The following is a 19,434-nucleotide window of genomic DNA, read 5'->3' on the forward strand; positions in this document are numbered from 1 at the left end:
GAAAAACAAGAGAGAGAATATGACAGAAAAAATATTTTAAGGAATAATAGTCAAAATGTTCCCATATTTGGTGAAAAGCAACTTATGTCTAAAAAGGTCAATGAAATACAACAGGATAAATATTTTAAAAGCACAACTAAGTACATCATAAACTGCTGAAAACAAAAGTGAAGATAAGATATTAAAGGCAGCCAGAGGTCAGGTGTAGTGGCTCATGCCTATAATCCCAACATGTTGGGAGACCAAGGCGGGAGGATTGCTTGAGTCCAGGAGTTCAAGACCAGCCTGGGAAACGTAATGAGATCCTGTCTTTATAAAAAAATATTTTTAATTAGCCAGGCTTGCTGGCACACACCTGTGGTACTCGCTACTCAGGAGTTTATGGTACAAGGATCACATGAGCCCAGCACGTCCAGGTAGAAATGTTAACTAACTTCTTATCAGAAACAGTGGAGACCAGAATACAATGAAATAACGTCTTCTGAGCACCAACATAAAAAAAATAAATAAATAACAGCCTAGAATGCCATATGTAGGAAAATATCCTTTAAAAATGAAAATGAAGTAGATATCCCTGACAAATGAAAGCTGAGAGATTTATCACTATCAAACTTCTCCTTTTTTAAAAGGTTCCAAGTGTGTTACTGCTATTTTTAAAATGTTGTTGGTACTGAAAATAGTCTTATTAAGATCAAGACACTCTATCAACCCATTCATCTTTAAACCTAGTCAGAATAACATAAACACTGTTTTCAACTTTTAGAGACAACGGATCGCCAGACTTGCTCAGAATAGAATATAAATATTAACAACCTAACAATGTAAACATTCAATTGACTGAAATTTTAAAGAACGATAATGCTATTAATATCCTTCATCTTACACTGGATTGAGAAATAGTGGTATATTATTTGAAATTGTAAACAAAACTAACAGAAGAAAGAAGTAACGTAGGACTTCCAGTTTTAAAATGGTAAATCCAGCCCTCCCCAATCTCTTTTTAGAAATTATTTAAAAACAACTAAGATAATAGAAAACAAATTCCCCAGTGTTTAAGGAAAGGCTGCTAAATACTGTGAAGGTGATGGTAGAGGGAAGATCCCTAGAAAAGATCCTGCTTTTACATCTTCAAATTACAGACAAAGCCAGCAGGCAGCATACTCATTATTGAGAACAATAGGAGCAGTCGATGCACTGGCAGCAGGAACTTCTCTAGACAGTTTGGCATGATGGAGGAAACAGGGCAAAAACATACAGTCGTGTCATCCGGAAACTATGTAAGGCAAGGTGGAAAGGAGACTCTGGTTGGTCTATAGATTTCCTCATTTACTCCTGTCATTTTGCTAAAAGCTATGTTGAAGCAATGCGGAAGAGATGTCTTAAATTGGGGATAGCCAATTTAATTATTTGGTAAGAAGTGTGGTCTAAAAGAACTCTCACCCACTGAACCCTACATCAACTGTATTAAATTTTACTATGAGACAAGGAGAATTTCTGCTCTTTTCTGGTGCTGCCCCAGCTTCTCCCTTATATAAATCAGCAAATCTATTTTCAAATCACAGACAAAGCCAGCAGGTAGCATGCTTATTACTCAGAACAATAGGTATAGTACATGCTTTGGCAGTGGAAGCTTACAAAGAGAATTCAATCAAAAATGATTGATAATCAAAGAGGAGGGGCCAGGTGCAGTGGCTCACACCTGTAATCCCATTACTTTGGGAGGCCGAGGCAGGAGGATCACTTGAGGTCAGCAGTTCACAACCAGCCTGGCCAACATGGTGAAACCCCATCTCTACTAAAAATACAAAAAATTGAGGTGGGTGTGGTGGCACATGCCTGTAATCTCAGTTACTCGGGAGGCTGAGGCATGAGAATCACTTGAACCCAGGAGGCAGAGGTTGCAATGAGCTGAGGTTGCTCCACTGCACTCCAGCCTGGGTGATGGAGTCAGACTCTGTCTCAAAAAATATGATAACAATAATAATAATAAAAGAGGAACCAACTGTGAATCTATATAGGACACTATAAGGAAAAGAGAAAGGTACAAGGAAAAACAAGTGTTAGAGAATATTCGCCCAAAAAAAATGTTGCCATGGAGCAAATAAAATTAGTGCTATTTCAAATTTAAAACCTTTAAAATGAGAAAGCAGAGATTTTATGATTTCAGGGAAGATAGAGTAAGATATTATAAGAAGATCAAATGGGAGCTTTCAGAGTTCAGGTAGGAAATTGAAAAGAAAAAATAAAGCTATTAGAAATTATGGTGACATTATTAATAGAAACACCACAAAGAGCACTAAATACTTCTGTAAGGACATTAAGGATGGAGATAAGTGAGCAAAAGGAAGTGGAAAGGAACAAATAATTTTCAAAATATTAGGCAGAAAAATTATTGATGCAGAGGAAAAATAAAATATGTAGAGTTGCTAGAAAAAAATAAGAGCAGAACAAATGGAACCTGGATATAATAATAATTGTCACACAATTATTAACACTGACATATACCTCGCTTGATATATTGGGCCTCAAAGACAATTCCTTTGGTCACCTAGACAATAAGATCAAGGCCTCCAGAGGGGCCAGAAGAGGAGGATCAGTATGGGCCCAGACTCTTCTTACATCAGCAGTCAATATTGGCAGATAGTGTGGAAGTAGCTGGAAGTTTCTAGGGAAAGTGGACACACCTAACTCCACCTCTTAGAAAGGCTAAAAATAAAAGAATGACAAAAACATACCAAGAAAATAGAAATTGAAAGAAATCAGTTTGAATTCAGAGCAAAATAAAAGTGATAAAAGTAAATAAATTTAAGGTAAAAATAGCACTTTATAATATTATGGGTAAGATCCTTAGTAGTTGTTAAACTTATAAAAGTTGTCAAACTTATTTCATAGTAAGGGAAATGAAAAATAGAACTGCAAAGAAATTTTATCTCTTAGATTGGAAACAACCAAAACAACTAAAAAGTTTCATAAAACACTCTCACAAATTGAGAGTGGGAGTATAATTTGTAAAATCTCTATGATGGTTAGTTTGAAAATTTCTATTCAGATGTGATTTCCCATACCCTTTGATCCAACAATTCTCCTTCCACAAGTGTTTTCTTGTGGATTTAGTTGCACATTTTGAATGACTTATATTCAAGGATTTTCACTGAGGCATCATTTGTAATAGCAAAATATTGTAAACAACAAAATTATTCACCAGTGGGGGCTGCTTGAATAAATGATGCTACATTCACATCAACCTAAATGCCCATTAATGACAGATTGGATAAAGAAAATGTGGTACATATACACCATGGACTACTATGCAGCCATAAAAAAGAATGAAGTCATGTATTTTGCAGGAACATGGGTGGAGCTGGAGCCTATTATCCTTAGCAAACTAACACAGGAACAGAAAACCAAATATCACATGTTCTCTCTTATAAGTGGAGCCAAAAATAATGAGAACTCATGAACACAAAGAAGGGAACAACAGACACTGGGGCCTCCTTGAGGGTGGAGGGTGGGAGGAGGGAGAGGAGCAGAAAAGGTAACTATTGGGTGCTGTGCTTAATACCTGGGTGATGGAATGATCTGTACAACAAACCCCTGTGACATGAGTCTACCTATGTAACAAACCTTCACATGTACCCCCAAACCTGAAATAAAAGTTAAAAATAAATAAACAAGAACAATAAAAAATATACAATTTTAAAAAGAAAGATAGATGAAAATCTCTGGAAAAATATATAATGAAATCCCAGTGTTGCCTCTGGAGAGAAAAACTGAGTGACTGAGGAAGATAGGTGGGAAGCTGACTTACTTTAAAACGAATATTTTTAAATGATCACAACCTAAAAGTTTCAAGAACTTTTTTCTAAACTATTTCAGAGTAAGTCGTCAACTTAATTACTGATGATGCTCCTATCACCCCCATATACTTTCTTCTGTATTCTTCATAAACAAGACATTCTCCTCCCAAACCACAATATAACCCTCAAAATCATGAAGTTAACCTTGATACTCCATCTAATCCTCAGACCCGATTTAAATGTCATTCATTGTCCCAATAATGTCCTTTTTATAATAATTAATTAATTCAGGCTAGAATCATGCCTTGCATTTAGTTGTCATGTCTCCTTCAAGCTAGAATGGTTTCTCAGTTTTCTTTGACTTTCATGATCTCGATACTTTGAAAATTATCAATGAATTATTTTTAAGAAAGTACCTCAATTTAAGTTTGATGTTTCCTCATGCTTAGATTCAGGCTATGCACTTCGGCGGGAAACCACAGAAGTGATGATGCTCTATCCTTTTCATTGTATCAGGAGGCACATGATTTCAATTATTCCTATTACCAGTGATGTTAACTTTAACCACCTGATTAAGGTGGTGTTTGCCAGTCTTTTCTACTATAAAGTTATACTTTTTCTTGTTAAATAATAAATATTTTGTAGTAAGGTACTATGAAAATATTCCATATCTCATTAAGCAATTTATTTATTAACTTATTCATATGTATCAATGTAGACTTCTGGATTTTTATTTTGTAGTACAGTGGGCTATAATTTATTATTATTATTACTTATTTTGATACTTAGATTTTCCCAGATTTGGTCACTAGTCATGTAATTACTAATTTAATCAATACTTCTGTGTGGGATCAATCTCTTGTCAAAGCCACTTGCACCCCTCACCTTCCCAGTCCCTGAGAGGATACCCTTTTCCCCGTTCAGGCTTTGACATTTTGTGCCAGGCTACTACACTACATCTTCACCCCACCTGGGCTTTATCACCCATGCTGACCTGTCCTGTCATCCTCCTGGAGAAGTGCCCCCATCTAGGTCTCCAATACCCCATACCAGGCCACCACTGTCACCTACTACACAGAAGCCCTCCTTGCCCCTCTTGGGCACTGATACCATGCCAGATGCCTGCCTCATCTGATCCAGGCTCCAGGACCCTGCATGAGGCCACCCTACCATACAGGTGCCTCACTTACCCCACTCAGACTCTGACATCCTGTTCCAGCCAGCACTATCACCTCATGACACCCGTGCTGGCCACCCTGCTCACTCCATTCTGGCTGCAGTGTCCTGCACTAGGGTTGCCAAGGCTCTCCCAGCCCTATACATGGACAGCCGCTTTGCTCAGCCTCACCTATTGGCTTTCAGACTGAATCATTCTGGTGGAGAGAGAAGACAAAGAAAAAGAAGTAGAGAAACAGAAGATGAACAACAGAAGGCTGGATTTGTCTCTGCTTACACCTCTGTTTAATTTTATGCTATATGTATGAATCACTTATTCAAAAAATAAACTGTTTTTCAATAATTACAACTATGAAACCTTGAAAGCAAGGGGCAGAGTAGTGTGAATGAACTAATTTTTTTTTGTTCAGAGCAAAGTATAGATATAGTAGATAATATGCGAAGTTCACAAATAAGGAAACAGAAGCATGAGTACATTATTAGATTTTGGTGGTAGCCATTAGAACTAAAACCAGAAATTGCCATAAAAAGTTATCTTGAAGGTAGAGGGAGTCATAGAAACGGGTGGAAAAGGGGTGGAGCAGACAGCTATTATTTTTCAGTGTAAACTCTTCTGCACCCTTTGACCTGTTTCTGTAATTATAATTCATTTGGTTAACTGTTTTCCTGTTTTGGGTTTTGCTTTTGCTTTTTCACTTTGAAAATTTTTCTTCACTTGAGATCAGATATTCACTTAAATCTTCATTATGTTGTATATTTAAATCTTTGCTTCATCTTGAATTTATGTCTATCTATAATAATGATTATTTCATTAATTTACAGAAAGACAGCACACTAGATGCTGCTGAAGAAATCATCAAGGCATGGAGTGTACAGAAGTCTTGATTTGTGCAGAATGGATTAATGTTTCTGTTAGATGACCTAGTATGGAATTGTTACTTAGTGCTGCCACCTGCTGGATGTTAGGAGGTATTTCAGTACAACTGGAATTTAAATATTTCCATTGTTTTTCCAAAGCGGTTAACCCAGCTCCTAACAATATTCAGGGGATCTGACCATTTTTTTCCAGTTGAAATGTATTAACACACCTTCCACAATCATTTTATAAGAGTCAGCATAACATAGTGGATAAGAACTGTGAGATGTTTAACCTCTCAGTAACTCGGTTCTCTCATTATAAATCTCTCAGAATAAAATCAGTACCTGTTTCATATGAAGGTCGTTTCTGAGAATTAAATGGACTAATGTATGCAAAAAGCCTGGCAAACAATAAACACTCATCTGACTTTAGCCGGTTTCATGTTTCCACCATTGTGTAAAAACTCCTAACCAGTTCCACCCCTCAACCACATCTATTTGTTTTGTGTACCCACCTGTAGTTCCTCCCTTTCATTTACCAATGACCTTGAACTCTGTTCACAGTTTTGCTTCATACCCCAAGTACTGCTGTTATTTGCGGTGGCTTCAGGTCCACATGGATTAGCCAGGCTTTCCATACTTTGACATCCTCACCTCTGGTGATGTTCGCCTCCACTGCACTTCAGCCACCCCTGCCTTGGTGGCTCCCTGAGGCTTTTATCATTCAAGTGGGCTTCACCTTTTGAGATCACAAATTCATCGTCTCCCACTATAATGACCTACTCTTCCAGCTCATTATTGCTGTCTTGTGCTCATGCTCTCCCTTCTCTCTCTCTCTCTCTCTCTGTCCCTCTCTCTCCTCCATCTCCTTCTCCTCAGCTCTTTTCAAAACATCACTTCTTGGCCAGGTGCAGTGGCTCATGCCTGTAATCCCAGCACTTTGGGAGGCCAAGGTGAGTGGATCACTTGAATTCAGGAGTTTGAGACCAGCCTGGCCAACATGGTGAAGCCCCATGTCTACTAAAAATACAAAAAAAAAAAAAAATGGCCAGGCGTGGTGGCGTATTCCTGTAATTCCAGCTACTTGGGAGGCTGAGGCAGGAGAATTGCTCGAACCTGAGAGATAGAGGCTACAGTGAGCCAAGATTGTGCCACTGCACTCCAGCCTGGGCAACAGAGTGAAACTCCATCTCAAAAAAAAAATCACTTCTTTAAACTTACTGCAATTTCAAATCCACTATTTCACAAAAAATTGGTCCATGACCTTCTTTCATTAGAATCTACTAGGATCCTTGTTGAAGATAGAGATTCTGGTCATCACCCCAGACCTAGTGAATAATAATTTCAGGATGTAGCCCTCCAGGTGATACTTACACACATGAAAGTTTGATCATTACTGTTGTAGTTTGTAGAATCCTCCATTTTATTTCTATCGGTTCCCTTAAATCTTCACTCCCTTTCTCATCTAGCCTTGACTTCATTGTCTATCACTTCAGCCAAGTTGCTTTTGCTGCCTTGAATTATTTGCACCATTGTTCTATCTCAGCTGACCAAAAAGAAAGAACTCAACCCTGGGGTTGGAGCTCCATGCCTGTACCTGGGCTGTACATTGCACAGTTGGGCATGTTCTAGCAACCATGAATTCACATCACTGACACGAACTAGACATAATTCTATGTTCCCCTACCTTTTACCACAGCAGCAATTCCTACCATTCTCCTATATTTACGTTTTGTTTTGAGACGGAGTCTCACTCTGTCGCCAAGGCTGGGGTGCAGTGCCGCAATCTCAGCTCACTGCAACCTCCACCCCCCAGGTTCAAGCAATTCTCATGCCTCAGCCATCCAGTTAGCTAGGATTACAAGTGTGCGCCACCACACCTAGCTAATTTTTGTATTTTTAGTAGAGACAGGTTTCACCATGTTGGCCAGCCTGGTCTCAAACTCCTGGCCTCAAGTGATCCGCCCGCCTCAGCCTCCCAAAGTGCTGGAATTACAGTCATGAGCCACCGCACCCAGCCGATTCTCCTATTTTTAATAACAAAAATATGCTACCTCCATTCTCACCTCAAAGCCTACCACCAGTAGCATGATTACATCATAGCAAATAACTTCAACCCCACTTCTGTGAAAAATATAATGAAAAAACAAGCTACCAAACCAGCACTTCCAACTAGGTTCATACCAATAAGCCTGTGACTTGTCTGCATCACCATCCATCCTTCCTTCCCTCCAGTTATAATGGTCATTCATCCTTTGACTTGTCCAAGGCCGACAGGTTAGGGGTGGCAGTAGAGTAAGGAGGACTTGGTTAAAAATTACCAGGCCCAGCCATCTAGAAGGAAGCTCAGGACCCCAAGAGCCAACAATTCTGTAGCAACAGAAATCCCATGGCAAATGTTTAGCCTGTCCACCCTTGCTAGGAACTTGACAAAATTTTCACCAGGATTTAAAGCAGCTTTTTGCAGCCCTGGGCTTGTCTAATGCTAATTCCACTGCCTGTGCTCTGGATCTTGTTTCCTCACACACTCTCAGAATTGGCTCAGTCTATGCTCTTGGACCTTCAATCTCTACTGGTTCCCTTCTTCAGAAGTGGGATATGTTCCAATCTCTCCCATCTTAGAAAATTCTTTCACTGATTGAGTCTATCTACTAACCTGCTATGTCTTCCTATTCAGGGCAAAATTCCTTCTGTCTTTCCTCTCTCTCCTCCTCCTCCCTCCCTTCCTTCTTTCCTTTGTTCCTATCTCCTTTACTTCTTCCCTCTCTGCCTCCCTCCTTCCCCTACTTTTTCCCTCCCTCCTCTCTTTTCCCTTTTTCCTTCTTCTCCTCCTTCTTCCTTCCATAAGTATCACCTGAACTCCTACTATGTGCCAGGCACTCTTGTAGGCACTTACTATACATCAGTGAACAAAAATTAAAGATTCCTGTCCTCTAGGCTTTTCATCTAGCCAGGGGAGGGAGATTAAGTCATAAACATAATAAAATATATTGTATGTAAATTTATACCTAATTGTATGAAGAAAAGAACTAGAACGGAATAAAGGGGGATGACTGTTACAGAAGCAAATTGAAATTACAATAGTGTGGTCAGAAAAGGTCTTATGGAGGGGACATGGAAGCAAATTTAAAGGAGGGAAGGGAGACAGCCTTGTGCAGATCTTGGGGAGAACATTCCCAGCAGAAGGAATAGACAGTGCAGTGCTTCTAAGACAGGAGGGTGCCTGGCATGTTTGATGAGTAACTAAAAGTCTGGTGTGATTGGATGGAATAACCAAGGGGGAGAGTAGTAGGTATTACATCAGAGAAGTAACATAGGACCTCAAGGACTATTATAAGGATGATGGCTTAATCCAGAGAATCAGAGTGTTGTTCCATTTTTTTTTTAATATGTAAAATAATGCCACCTTGGTGCCGTGGCTCACACCTGTAATCCCAGCACTTTGGGATGCTGAGACAGGAGAATCACTTGAGGCTAAGAGTTCCAGACCAGCCTGGGCAACATAGTGAGACCTTATTGCCACAAAAAAGAATTTAAAAATTATCCAGGCATGTTGGTGTGCTCCCATAGTCCCAGCTACTTGGGAGACTGAGGGGGAGGATTGCTTGAACCCAGGAGGTCGAGGCTGCAGTGAGCTGTGATCACACCACTGCACTCCAGCCTGGGCAACAAAGCAAGACTCTGTCTTAAAATAATAATAGTAATAATGTCTGTTGTGGCATTGTATATAATTACTCCAAATGGGAAACAACCAAAATATCTATCAATAGTCTAATAATTTAGGGGGCATATTCATACAGTGGAATATCATATAGCAATGAAAATTAACAAAGTACAGCTACACACAATAACATGAATGAATTTCATCAACACTGTTGTCATAGGGTTTCTTCACAGTGCCTTCAAAGAATGAGCTAGAGCTCTCAGTAGACAGTATTCTGTAATACTAGAATCAAGTGCTGTGATCATTGAAGCTTTGCATGTCAGCCTCAACCTCAGGGCTTCTAGAATTTCTGTGTGCACCCTGGAGTGAGGGTTTCCACAGTTTGATCCAACAGCCCTAAGATTACCATGGGAAACTCCATGTCTAGGTGATTCAAGAGACAGAATCATTAACCTGAGCTGGGGAGGGGGAGGAAATGGATTTTTTTTTTTTTTTTTTTTTTGCAGTTGCAGGAGTGAAGACAGAGCTCCCATACAAAGGGAGAGGACCCAAAGAGGGTAGCCGTTGCTGGCTCGAATGCTTGGGTTTATATCCCGATCATTGTCCTTCCCATTGTGCTCTCAGGTGATAGATGATTGGCTATTTCTTTACCTCCTGTTTTTGCCTAATTAGCATTTTAGTGAGCTCTCTGATTGGTCAGGTGTGAGCTAAGTTGCAAGCCCCGTGTTTAAAGGTGGACGTGGTCACCTTCCCAGCTAGCCTTAGGGATTCTTAGTTGGCCTAGGAAATCCAGCTAGTCCTGTCTCTCAGTCCCCCCTCTCAACAGGAAAACCCAAGTGCTGCTGGGGAGGTTGGCCAACGACCACTCTAACTGCTTCCTGCTGAACTGGGGCATAGTAGGGGTTGTACAGTTGAGATTTCCTCAGTAGGGGTGCCTTCAATGTCATTAACATCGGAGCATGGGCTAGCAGGCCGGTCCAGGGGTCCACAGTAGATCTTAGTCATGGATTGCATCTAGGGCTCCATTTGAAGAATGATTTGTAGTTTTACAGCTTCGATTCTGGAAGAGACAAACTTAACAAGGAGGTTAAAGATACAGTGATTGTAATATATGGCCTGCAGTGCAGGAGATTATTTCTTTGCCACACTTCACAGGCCCTGACTATCTCCTTGATAGTTTTGAAAAGGCCTGGTCCAGTAAATAATAATTTGGCCATCTGATGGGTGCTATAAATGCCTAAGTGAAAGGTTTGTTGAAGGGTTTTAAGTAATTTCCATTGGTTAGCTGCAGGCAAAAGTATTTTTCCTTCTTGGTGGCTAGCCATCCTGAGGGGAGGAAACTATGTCCTCGTGAGGTTCCCCATTCTATTTCTTCTTCTGAGTACTGGGGCTTGGTTTCCCGGAGGGGATTACCCCACACTAGGGGTCCTTCTATAAGCATTTCTAATGGAGGGTCCTGCCTTGCGGCTCCTTCGGCCTCAATATCTGCTTGGCGGTTCCCTTCTATTTCCCTTTCCTTTCTGATGACCCTGGCAGTGTAAGACTGCCACCTCTTTGGGTTTCTTTACAGCCAATAATAATCTCCTAATGGCTTCCTGATGTTTGATAGCTGTTCCCTCGGAAGTTAGGAATTCCCTGTCTCTCTATATTGCTGCATGGGCATGGAGGACTAGGTAGGCATACTTAGAGTCTGTATATATATTTACCCTTTTTTCTTCTCCTAATTCTAGTGCCCGAGTGAGGGCTATTAGTTCTGCCAGCTGAGCGCTAGTTCCTGGAGTGAGGGAATTACTTTCAAGTATTCCATTATCACTGACCACTGCATACCCAACTTTTCGAAGTCCTTTTTCTACAAAGGAACTTTCATTGGTATACAAGTTGAGGTGGGGATCAGTCAAGGAAACCTCTGGAAGGTCCCCTCGAGCGGCGCAGGTTTGAGCAATTACTTGCTGACAGTTATGTTCTATTTTTTTCTTCATTGTCTGGAAGAAATGTGACTGGATTAAGAGTTGCACAAGTGCACAGTCGCGGCACTGGCCCTTCAAGTAATAGAGCCTGATATTTAAGTAAACAGTTGTCTGACAGCCACAAGTCTCCTTTAGCAGTGAGTATGCCATTCACATCATGAGATGTCCACACAGTAAGATCTCTTCCCTGTATCATTTTAACTGCTTCAGATACTAAGACTGTTACTGCTGCCACTACCAGTAAACAATGAGGCCAACCCTTTGCCACCACATCAGTTTCCTTACTCAGGTACACCACAGATTACGAGCTGATCCCTCAGACCTGTGTAAGGACTCCTAGAGCTATTCCTGTTTTTTCTGTGACATATAAAGAAAAGTCTTGCTCTGTTGGCAAGCTTAACACTGGGTCTTGGGTTAGGGCCTTCTTTAGGGCCTGGAAGGCTGCTTCTGCTTCAAGTGTCCATCTTACTACATGGGTATTGGCTTTCTGAGTTTTCTTAATTGGTGTATATAAAGGCCTGGCTATTTCGCCGTACGTGGGAAACCATATTCGGCAGAAGCCTGTTATGCCAAGGAATCCTCTTAGTTGCTTTAGTGTTTTGGGATGAGGATAAGCCAGTAAAGTCTGGATACATTTCTCACTGAGGGCCCTGGTGCCTTTGGATAATTTTAACCCTAAGTATTTAACCTGCTGTGAGCAGAGCTGAGCCTTTGGTTTGGAAACCTTGTAGCCACAGGTGGCGAGGAAATTTAAGAGTGCTTGGGTGGCTTAATGGCACAAGGTTTCTGAACGAGTGGCTAAAATTAAATCACCACATACCAAAGGACAAGAGTGTCCAGGTATGGAAACTGGCTCAAGTCTTGGGCTAATGCCTGGCCAAATAGATGGGGGCTAGCCCTGAACCCTTGGGGTAAAACAGTCCAGGTGAGTTGAGACATTGAGTTCGAAGGATCTTCAAAGGAAAACAAGAATTGAGAGTCAGGATGTACAGGGATGCACAAAAGGCATCCTTAAGGTCCAGGACTGTAAACTACTCTGCTTCCTCTGGCATTTGGGAAAGCAGAGTATAAGGGTCAGGTACAGCTGGGTATAGAGGGACAAAGGCCTCATTGATAATCCTGAGATCTTGCACTAACCTCCACTGTCCGCTGGGTTTCTGTACTCCTAAAATTGGAGCATTGCAGGGGCTATTGCATGGTTTTACTAGGCCTTGGGCTTTTAGGTCTTTAACAATCTTTGAAGTCCTTGTTGGGCCTCGGGTCTAAGGGGGTACTGCCTTTGGTAGGGAAAGGAGGTGGAATCCTTTAGTTTCACTTGAGCAGGATGGGCATTCTTTGCTCGTCCATATTGTCCTTCTGTTGCCCAGACTTCAGGATTAATTCCTTCCTCAAGCAGGGGACAACAAACGGGTGTTCCTTCTCCTATGTTCAGGTGTATAATGGCCCCTGTTTTGCTAGAATGTCTCTCCCTAACAAGGGAGTGGGGCTTTCAGGCATAATTAGAAAAGCATGTGAAAACAGTAAAGCTCCCCAGTCACAACTTAGTGGCTGAGAGAAGTATCTAGTGACTGGCTATCCTAGGACCCCTCGGGTAGTGACAGATCTGGAGGACAGTTGTCCGGGACAGGAGAGTAAGACTGAGAAGGCTGTGCCAGTGTCCAGGAGGCAGTTAACCTCCTGGCCCTCAATGGTCAAGCATACCCAGGGCTCTGTGAGGGTGATGGCATGTGCTAGTGCTTGCCCTGGGCACCCTCAGTCCTGCTGCTGGATCATCTGGTTAGTGGCTTCTGACTCAGAGGACCTTCGTCCCCTGGAGCAGTGGGACTTCCAGTGATTCCCTTGACATAAGGGGCATGGATGAGGGGGTGGCTTACTTCTACTTGGACAATCTTTTTTAAAGTGTCCTTGTAGACTGCACTGGAAGCAAGTCCTATTAGCATTCGATTTGCCCAGCTTTTCTCTTTTCCAGAGCCTCCAAAGTCCACTTGCCTGAAGGCCATGACTAAAGTGGTGACCTTTTTTTTTTAATCCCATTTGTCCCGTTCCGCCTGCTCCTCCTGATCTCTATTATAAAAAACCAAGGTTGCCAAGTTCAATAGGGTTTCTAAGTTTTGCTGCAGGCCTAAGGAGGACTTTTGAAGTTTTTTTCTAATGTCTGCAGCTGACTGAGTGATAAATTTATCCTTTAAGATTAGTTGACCTTCAATAGAGTCAGGTGATAGGGAGGTATGCTTCCTCAATGCCTCCCTTAGTCTCTCCAGAAAGGCAGTAGGATTTTCTTCCTTTCCCTGTGTTATAGTGGACATCATTGAATAATTCATAGGCTTCTTCCTAGTTTTCCTTAGTCCTTCTAGCGCGCAAGTTAGCAAATGTCTGCGGCACCAATCTCCATGTTCTGATTCTGTGTCCCAATGAGGGTCTACACTGGGAACTGCCTGCTGGCCTGTGAGGAATCGTTCTCTTTCCTCTGTTGTCATCCTATCACTGAGCTGACTGAGATACCAGAGATCACCAAACTCTCGGGCTGCAGTTATGGCGGCACTTCTCTCATTTGGGGTTAGTGTCTGATTTAGCAGTAACATTATATCTCTCCATGTCATATCAAAGGATTGTCCTAACCCTTCTAAAACATCAATATAGCCATCAGGGTTATCTGAGAATTTACCTAGGTCTATTTTAATTTGCTTTAAGTCTGAGAGAGAAAAAGGTACATGCGCTCTGGCTGGGCCAAATTCTCCTCCTCCTACTGCTTGGAGGGGGCATAATTGGGGAATACCGGCACTCTTTGGTTCATTGTTTACCCCTTTGTCTATCTCCTCTTGGACCATTTGGGTTGAAGGGGGGTCCTTATTAGTTGGGGAAGGAGTCAGGGGGATACTGGGGTAGGGAGGTAGACTCTGAGGGCTTCCTGTAGGGCATAAATGACACTTTTTACATAATTGCGAGTTGTCTCTTAATGAAAAGAAAGTTTGCACATATGGCACTTCACTCCATTTGCCTTCTTTTCTACAAAAGAGGTCTAGCTGTAAGATGCTGTTATAATTTATACTTCCCTTAGGAAGCCAGGTTTCTCCCCCTTGAAGAGGATATTGTGGCCAGGCAGTACCGCAGAAGAATATAAGTAGTTTCTTTCTTAGCATCTGCAGGTCAAATTGGTCCCAATTCTCCAGAATACATCTTACGGGCGTTTTTGCCTTAGGGGGAAAGTTTCCCATCTGAAAAAAGAACATAGGGATGCCAGGACCCCCAGTCATTTTCTGATGAGCATTAGTCCTAGAGCATCCTCTATGGTCCTAATGTTTATTCCTTTCCAGGGTGTGTAACCACCCATGGACCTCTGCTTATCAGATTAGTTACGCTTACCGATGTAGCAGTCCTGCACCCCTTTTTCCATTTTTCTTGACCACAAAGAAATGGGTCCGGGCTGCTGGATTCTAGTGGTCCTTTACCAGTGTGCCCAACATTGCATTTGTGCTCAGGGGTGAGTCCTAGACCTGGGCTGGGTTCCTGAGTATTTCATAACAACCCAGCTGCCCCATCAAGATTCATTCCTATAAACAACAGTTCTTATGCAAATTTGTTTCAGAGAGGGTGTAGGTAACCTTTTGAGTCAGGATTGAGATAGTCTTTTTTGATTCTGTAAGTACTTTAAGGCTTGGCTAAGTGCAAACAGCTCCCATGTTTGAGAAGATCGATTATTAGGCAATTTTTCTAACTCTGCTTCCACAAGAGTCTCCCTGTCAATTACTGAATACCCATTGTGGTTTTTTCCTCAATCACCTGGGAGGAACCATCTATCGGTCAGGGCCAAGTGTGGTGGCTCACGTCTATAATCCTAGCACATTGGGAGGCCAAGACAGGAGGATCGCTTGAGCCCAGGAGTTTGCGACCAGCCTGGGCAACACAGTGAGATCCTGTCTATACAAAAAGTAAAGAAAAATTAACCAGGTATGGTGGCACACACCTGTACCCTCAACTAATTGTGGGGGTGAGGTGGGTGGATTGCTTGGGCCTGGAAAGTTGAAGCTGCAATGAGTGCCATAATTGTACCACTGCACTCCAGCCTGGGTGACAGAGCAAGACCCTGTGTCCTGTCCTGAAGGGAGTTCCTCCTAGGTCTGGTCGGACCTTTGTATGGTAATTAAGATTTAAATCCCCTGTTAGGAAATCTGCCGGGTTAAGGGAATTATCAGTGGTTGGTGTTAAATTACCTTTTTCTAACAGAATAGCCGCATACTTTAAGATTTTTGAGTTAGTAAGCTACCTGTTTGCTTTTTTGACTTAGGATAGTTCTGAACTGGTGAGGTGTGCTCACAATGAGGTTTCCTCTAAAGGCTAATTTTCTACTTTCTTCTGTTAGCAAAGCAGTTGCTGCTACAGATTGAATGCATTTGGGCTACCCGCAGGTTCCTGGGTTAAGGACTTTTGATAGGAAGGCTACTGGTTGTCAGTGGCCTCAGTGCTTTCGACTACGCCCTTATTTACACTGACAACAAAGTGGTATTGGAATGTTATAGGGTCATGGAGAAGACCTTCAATTATCAATTATAGGTTTTAAATTTACCCTGGCTTTTAAAGGAATAGGGCACACTGGTTTTTGCGTGTTTGTTTGTTTACTATTTCTATCTTTTTCTTTTTCTCTTTGACTCCCTCTTTCTCTCTCTCTCTCTCTCCTCCGTCTCTCCTCTGTCTCTCTCTCTCCTCTGTCTCTCTCCTCCATCTCTCTCTCTCTCCTCTCTCTCTCTCTTTCTCCTCCACCTCTCTCTCTTCCATCTCTCTCTCCTCTGTCACTCTCTCTCTTCTCTTAGCCATTATAAACTTGGGGCCCTGGCAAGGGTGGTGGGGAACGGGTCCCACATAACTGCCCATGTCGAGAGCTGTATAACTAAATCAGGAGGGACACCAGGGATAAGACTCCCTGGGTTTATGTCTAGATGCCTAAGGACACAGCACAGAGCTTCCTTAGATCCCTTTGGAGATACAACTTGCTAGAGGAAATGAAAGTCTGAACCATTAGTACCTAGGAGGCATGGATCAGAGGAAGCAGATTCAGAGGTAAGGAGAATTTTGGGGCTACACTTTCAAGAAAGTCATGGTCGGGACCCGGGAGGTATGGGTCAGAAGGAAAGGTAGGGGCACACGCATGGGCGGCTGTAGAGACTTCTGGCTGTGTCATGATCTCAACCGGCTAATGTCAGGAGTTCAGGATAATAGCTTTCTGCCTCTAGTCGGCCCTTGGTTTCTCCCAGAAAATTAAAAGTGGAAGCTGGCTCCAGGCAGACCAACCGGCCGACAGGTGCCCGTATTTTCCTCCAATTCTAAGGAAGGATAGGACAGAATAGCAAGCGAAAGTGGTCTAATATTACTGCTTTGGAAATCCCTTCGTGGTCACCAAATGTTACCCGGGGTCCTTGCTCCCAGAGCTCCCAAGATGGCGGTGGGCTGCTTCCAAGATGGTGGCAAGCCTCGTGTTCTCTGATCTTGGGTTCTTGGCCTTACAGATTCCAAGGAATGGAATCTTGGGCCATGTGGTGAGTGTTGTAACTCTATTAGTCATGGAAGAGAACCATGGAACCCAGTGACTAGTGTTCAGCTCGATTAGGATGAACCTGGGCACTTAGCCATGCAGGAACAATGGCAAGCCTTTAGCCCCATCGGGAGCAGCAATGGGTGCCTGGCTGGATCAGGAGCACAGCAGACACCCTGCCAGATCTGGAGGGATGGAAGTCAGCAGCGAGTCTGTGATGGCAGCAAACAGCAGTGGTAGATGGCGAGCAAAAGCTCAGCTCGAGCTGTAACAAACAGGGACCAGAACAGTGCAGTTGCAAGATTTAATAGAGTGAAAACAGAGCTCCCATACAAAGGGAGGGGACCCAAAGGTGGTTGCCTGGAAATGGATTTTAAATATGAGGTCTGTGGGTGAATAGTGCAGTATTGAACAAAGGAATTTTGTTTTTCAGATATAAGAGGTTTATTAAGGAAAGGCTTACAGACACACCCATAAATGAATGGGAGGAGGATGGGGAAAGGGATGAAACTCAGCAAGTGTGATTTCATGTAAGTCCCAGCATTGGCCTGACTGCCAGGGGAGGGACTTATGGAGTATAAATTATGCCTCAGAGTGTGTGCCTCCTTGTGAAGGGAGCTGGGCTTTTGACTCCTAACCCTGTCAGTCAATGGCCTCAGCCAAGGGGAGTGGGAGGTGGAGTGGCCACAGGCACATAAAACCCCCAGACCCTGCTGCTTTCTATACGGACTGACTGGCTCCAACACCAGGTCATAGGTGCCAGCCTTTAACCACAAATCACTTAGTTAAGATTAAACACAGTGAGCTGGCAAGAGACCCTGGGGGATCTGGGTGGCTGCCAACAGTACTGGTCACAACCTATACCTCCAATACTGCCTGCTCACCACCAGGCACCAGTTTTGGGTCTTTCATTGCATTCTGCCATAAGAGAAAATTAATAATATCTTTTGAAAGTTCTGGGTTGGTTTTTCATCATCTACAGATGTACTTCCTTCCTCCAGTGAGTAGAAGTGGATGTCCCTCTGCAAGACTGAGCAGCCATCGCAGTTAAAGATGACCTGGGACATTTGAAAACTATAGAGGGCATACTTTTGGCTCTCCTGGACTCTTAGCTGAGGGATTTTCTGAGACAGGCACTGGCAGACAGATGCAGAGAATGGATTCCCAGAGGCTAGCTTTGGATAGCCAAAGAGTTCATAGAATTTATCCAGAGATTTCTGAAGTCCATTATCCTCTTCTTTGGTCTCTGATTGGCTTTTCACAGAAAGGTGAAATCAAAAGTTCTCAGTGGTCCCAGAGTCATTTTGTTTAGTATTTAGGCTCCTGGTGTCTGGATCCACATCAGAAAAGCAAGGAAAAGAATGGAATTTCACAGAACTAAAAGCCTTGCTGTTGGCCTCTTGGCTGCATCTCTGCAGGACATAATCCCTCACATACAGGCTTATGGCAGGTCCAAAGTACTGCTCTCCTCTGACAGGCTGCCTGGGGTGGCTTCCTGGCAGCCATAGTCTGCCCTGCAACAGCAAGAGCCCAGAACTTGGAAATGGAGGTGCACCATCTTTGTAAATCAAGGAAATTTTTAAACTGTGACCTAATATTCCTGGGACTTGTCTCCCTTCCTTATGCCTTGCAATCCATTATCCCTATAGACCAAAATAAGCTTTCTAAAATGAAAATGTGATTACTTGACATATATTAACAATATTCATGTTGCAAGGCATAGAAAGCCTATGTCATATGGTTTTAAATCTAATAAATGGTAATTTTCTGTCTCAACTGGAGATTTAGGAGTAGAAGAGTTTCAGTTACAGCTTGATACAGGAATCTGTTTATAATCTTTCACCAAGCTCCATTTCACAGTTCTGTCTTCTCCGTGTGTCAGTGTTACCTTAAGATTACCCCTCTAGTGATAGCAACATGGCTGTAGCAGTTTCTAAATATCACATAGTTACTCTAGCAAACACAGCAAAAGAGGACACTTTCTCAGAAGCTCCAGCAAATGGCATACTGTGTCTTATTGACCCATCCCTGAACTAATCACTGTGGCCAATGGGATTAGGTTTGCTAAATGTCTTAAGCCAATTTGAGGTCAATTCCATACAAACTACATTGGTTGGAAGAAGGGTCAGAATAAAGATGGGAGGAAATAGGTGAGCAAACATCTTAAGTCAGCAGTCACCAGCCTTTTTGGCACCAGGGACCAGTTTTATGGAAAACAATTTCTCCATGGATGGAGGGGGATGGTTTTGGGATGAAACTGTTCTACCTCAGAACATCAGGCATTAGTTAGATTCTCATAAGGAGCATGTAACCCAGATCCCTCCCATGCACAGTTCATAATAGGGATCATGAGACTCTAATGCCACCACTGATCTGAAAGGAGGCAGAGCTCAGGCAATAATGCTTGCTCACCCACCGCTCACCTCCTGCTGTGCAGCCCAGTTC

The 19,434-nt window shown here is 42.6% G+C and overlaps 2 protein-coding genes and 1 pseudogene across 3 annotated transcripts in view; 1 reads left to right on the forward strand and 2 right to left on the reverse strand.

Annotated features, from left to right (window-relative positions):
- KYAT3 (kynurenine aminotransferase 3) overlaps window positions 1-6,263 on the forward strand; it is a 56,985-nt gene extending 50,722 nt beyond the window's left edge. For both annotated transcript variants that reach the window (XM_003775650.4, XM_002810639.4), the window contains one exon: window positions 5,796-6,263. In XM_003775650.4, the coding sequence (XP_003775698.2) occupies window positions 5,796-5,858 (63 nt within the window). In that variant the 3' untranslated portion in view covers window positions 5,859-6,263. The remainder of the gene's footprint in view (window positions 1-5,795) is intronic.
- A 4,099-nt stretch (window positions 6,264-10,362) lies between these two features.
- LOC129057926 (uncharacterized) lies at window positions 10,363-14,677 on the reverse strand. Its single transcript, XM_063723898.1, has 3 exons — window positions 13,596-14,677; window positions 11,313-11,550; window positions 10,363-10,509 (listed from the first exon to the last, which is right to left on the reverse strand). Exons 1-3 carry the CDS (start codon window positions 14,675-14,677, stop codon window positions 10,363-10,365), a joined length of 1,467 nt encoding a protein of 488 aa, XP_063579968.1.
- Window positions 14,678-17,847: 3,170 nt separating this feature from the next.
- On the reverse strand, window positions 17,848-18,547 carry LOC100438916 (shieldin complex subunit 1-like; annotated as a pseudogene).
- Window positions 18,548-19,434: the final 887 nt, after the last annotated feature.

Source organism: Pongo abelii, chromosome 1 (assembly GCF_028885655.2).
Source record: "Pongo abelii isolate AG06213 chromosome 1, NHGRI_mPonAbe1-v2.0_pri, whole genome shotgun sequence".
NCBI classification, from domain to species: domain Eukaryota; kingdom Metazoa; phylum Chordata; class Mammalia; order Primates; family Hominidae; genus Pongo; species Pongo abelii.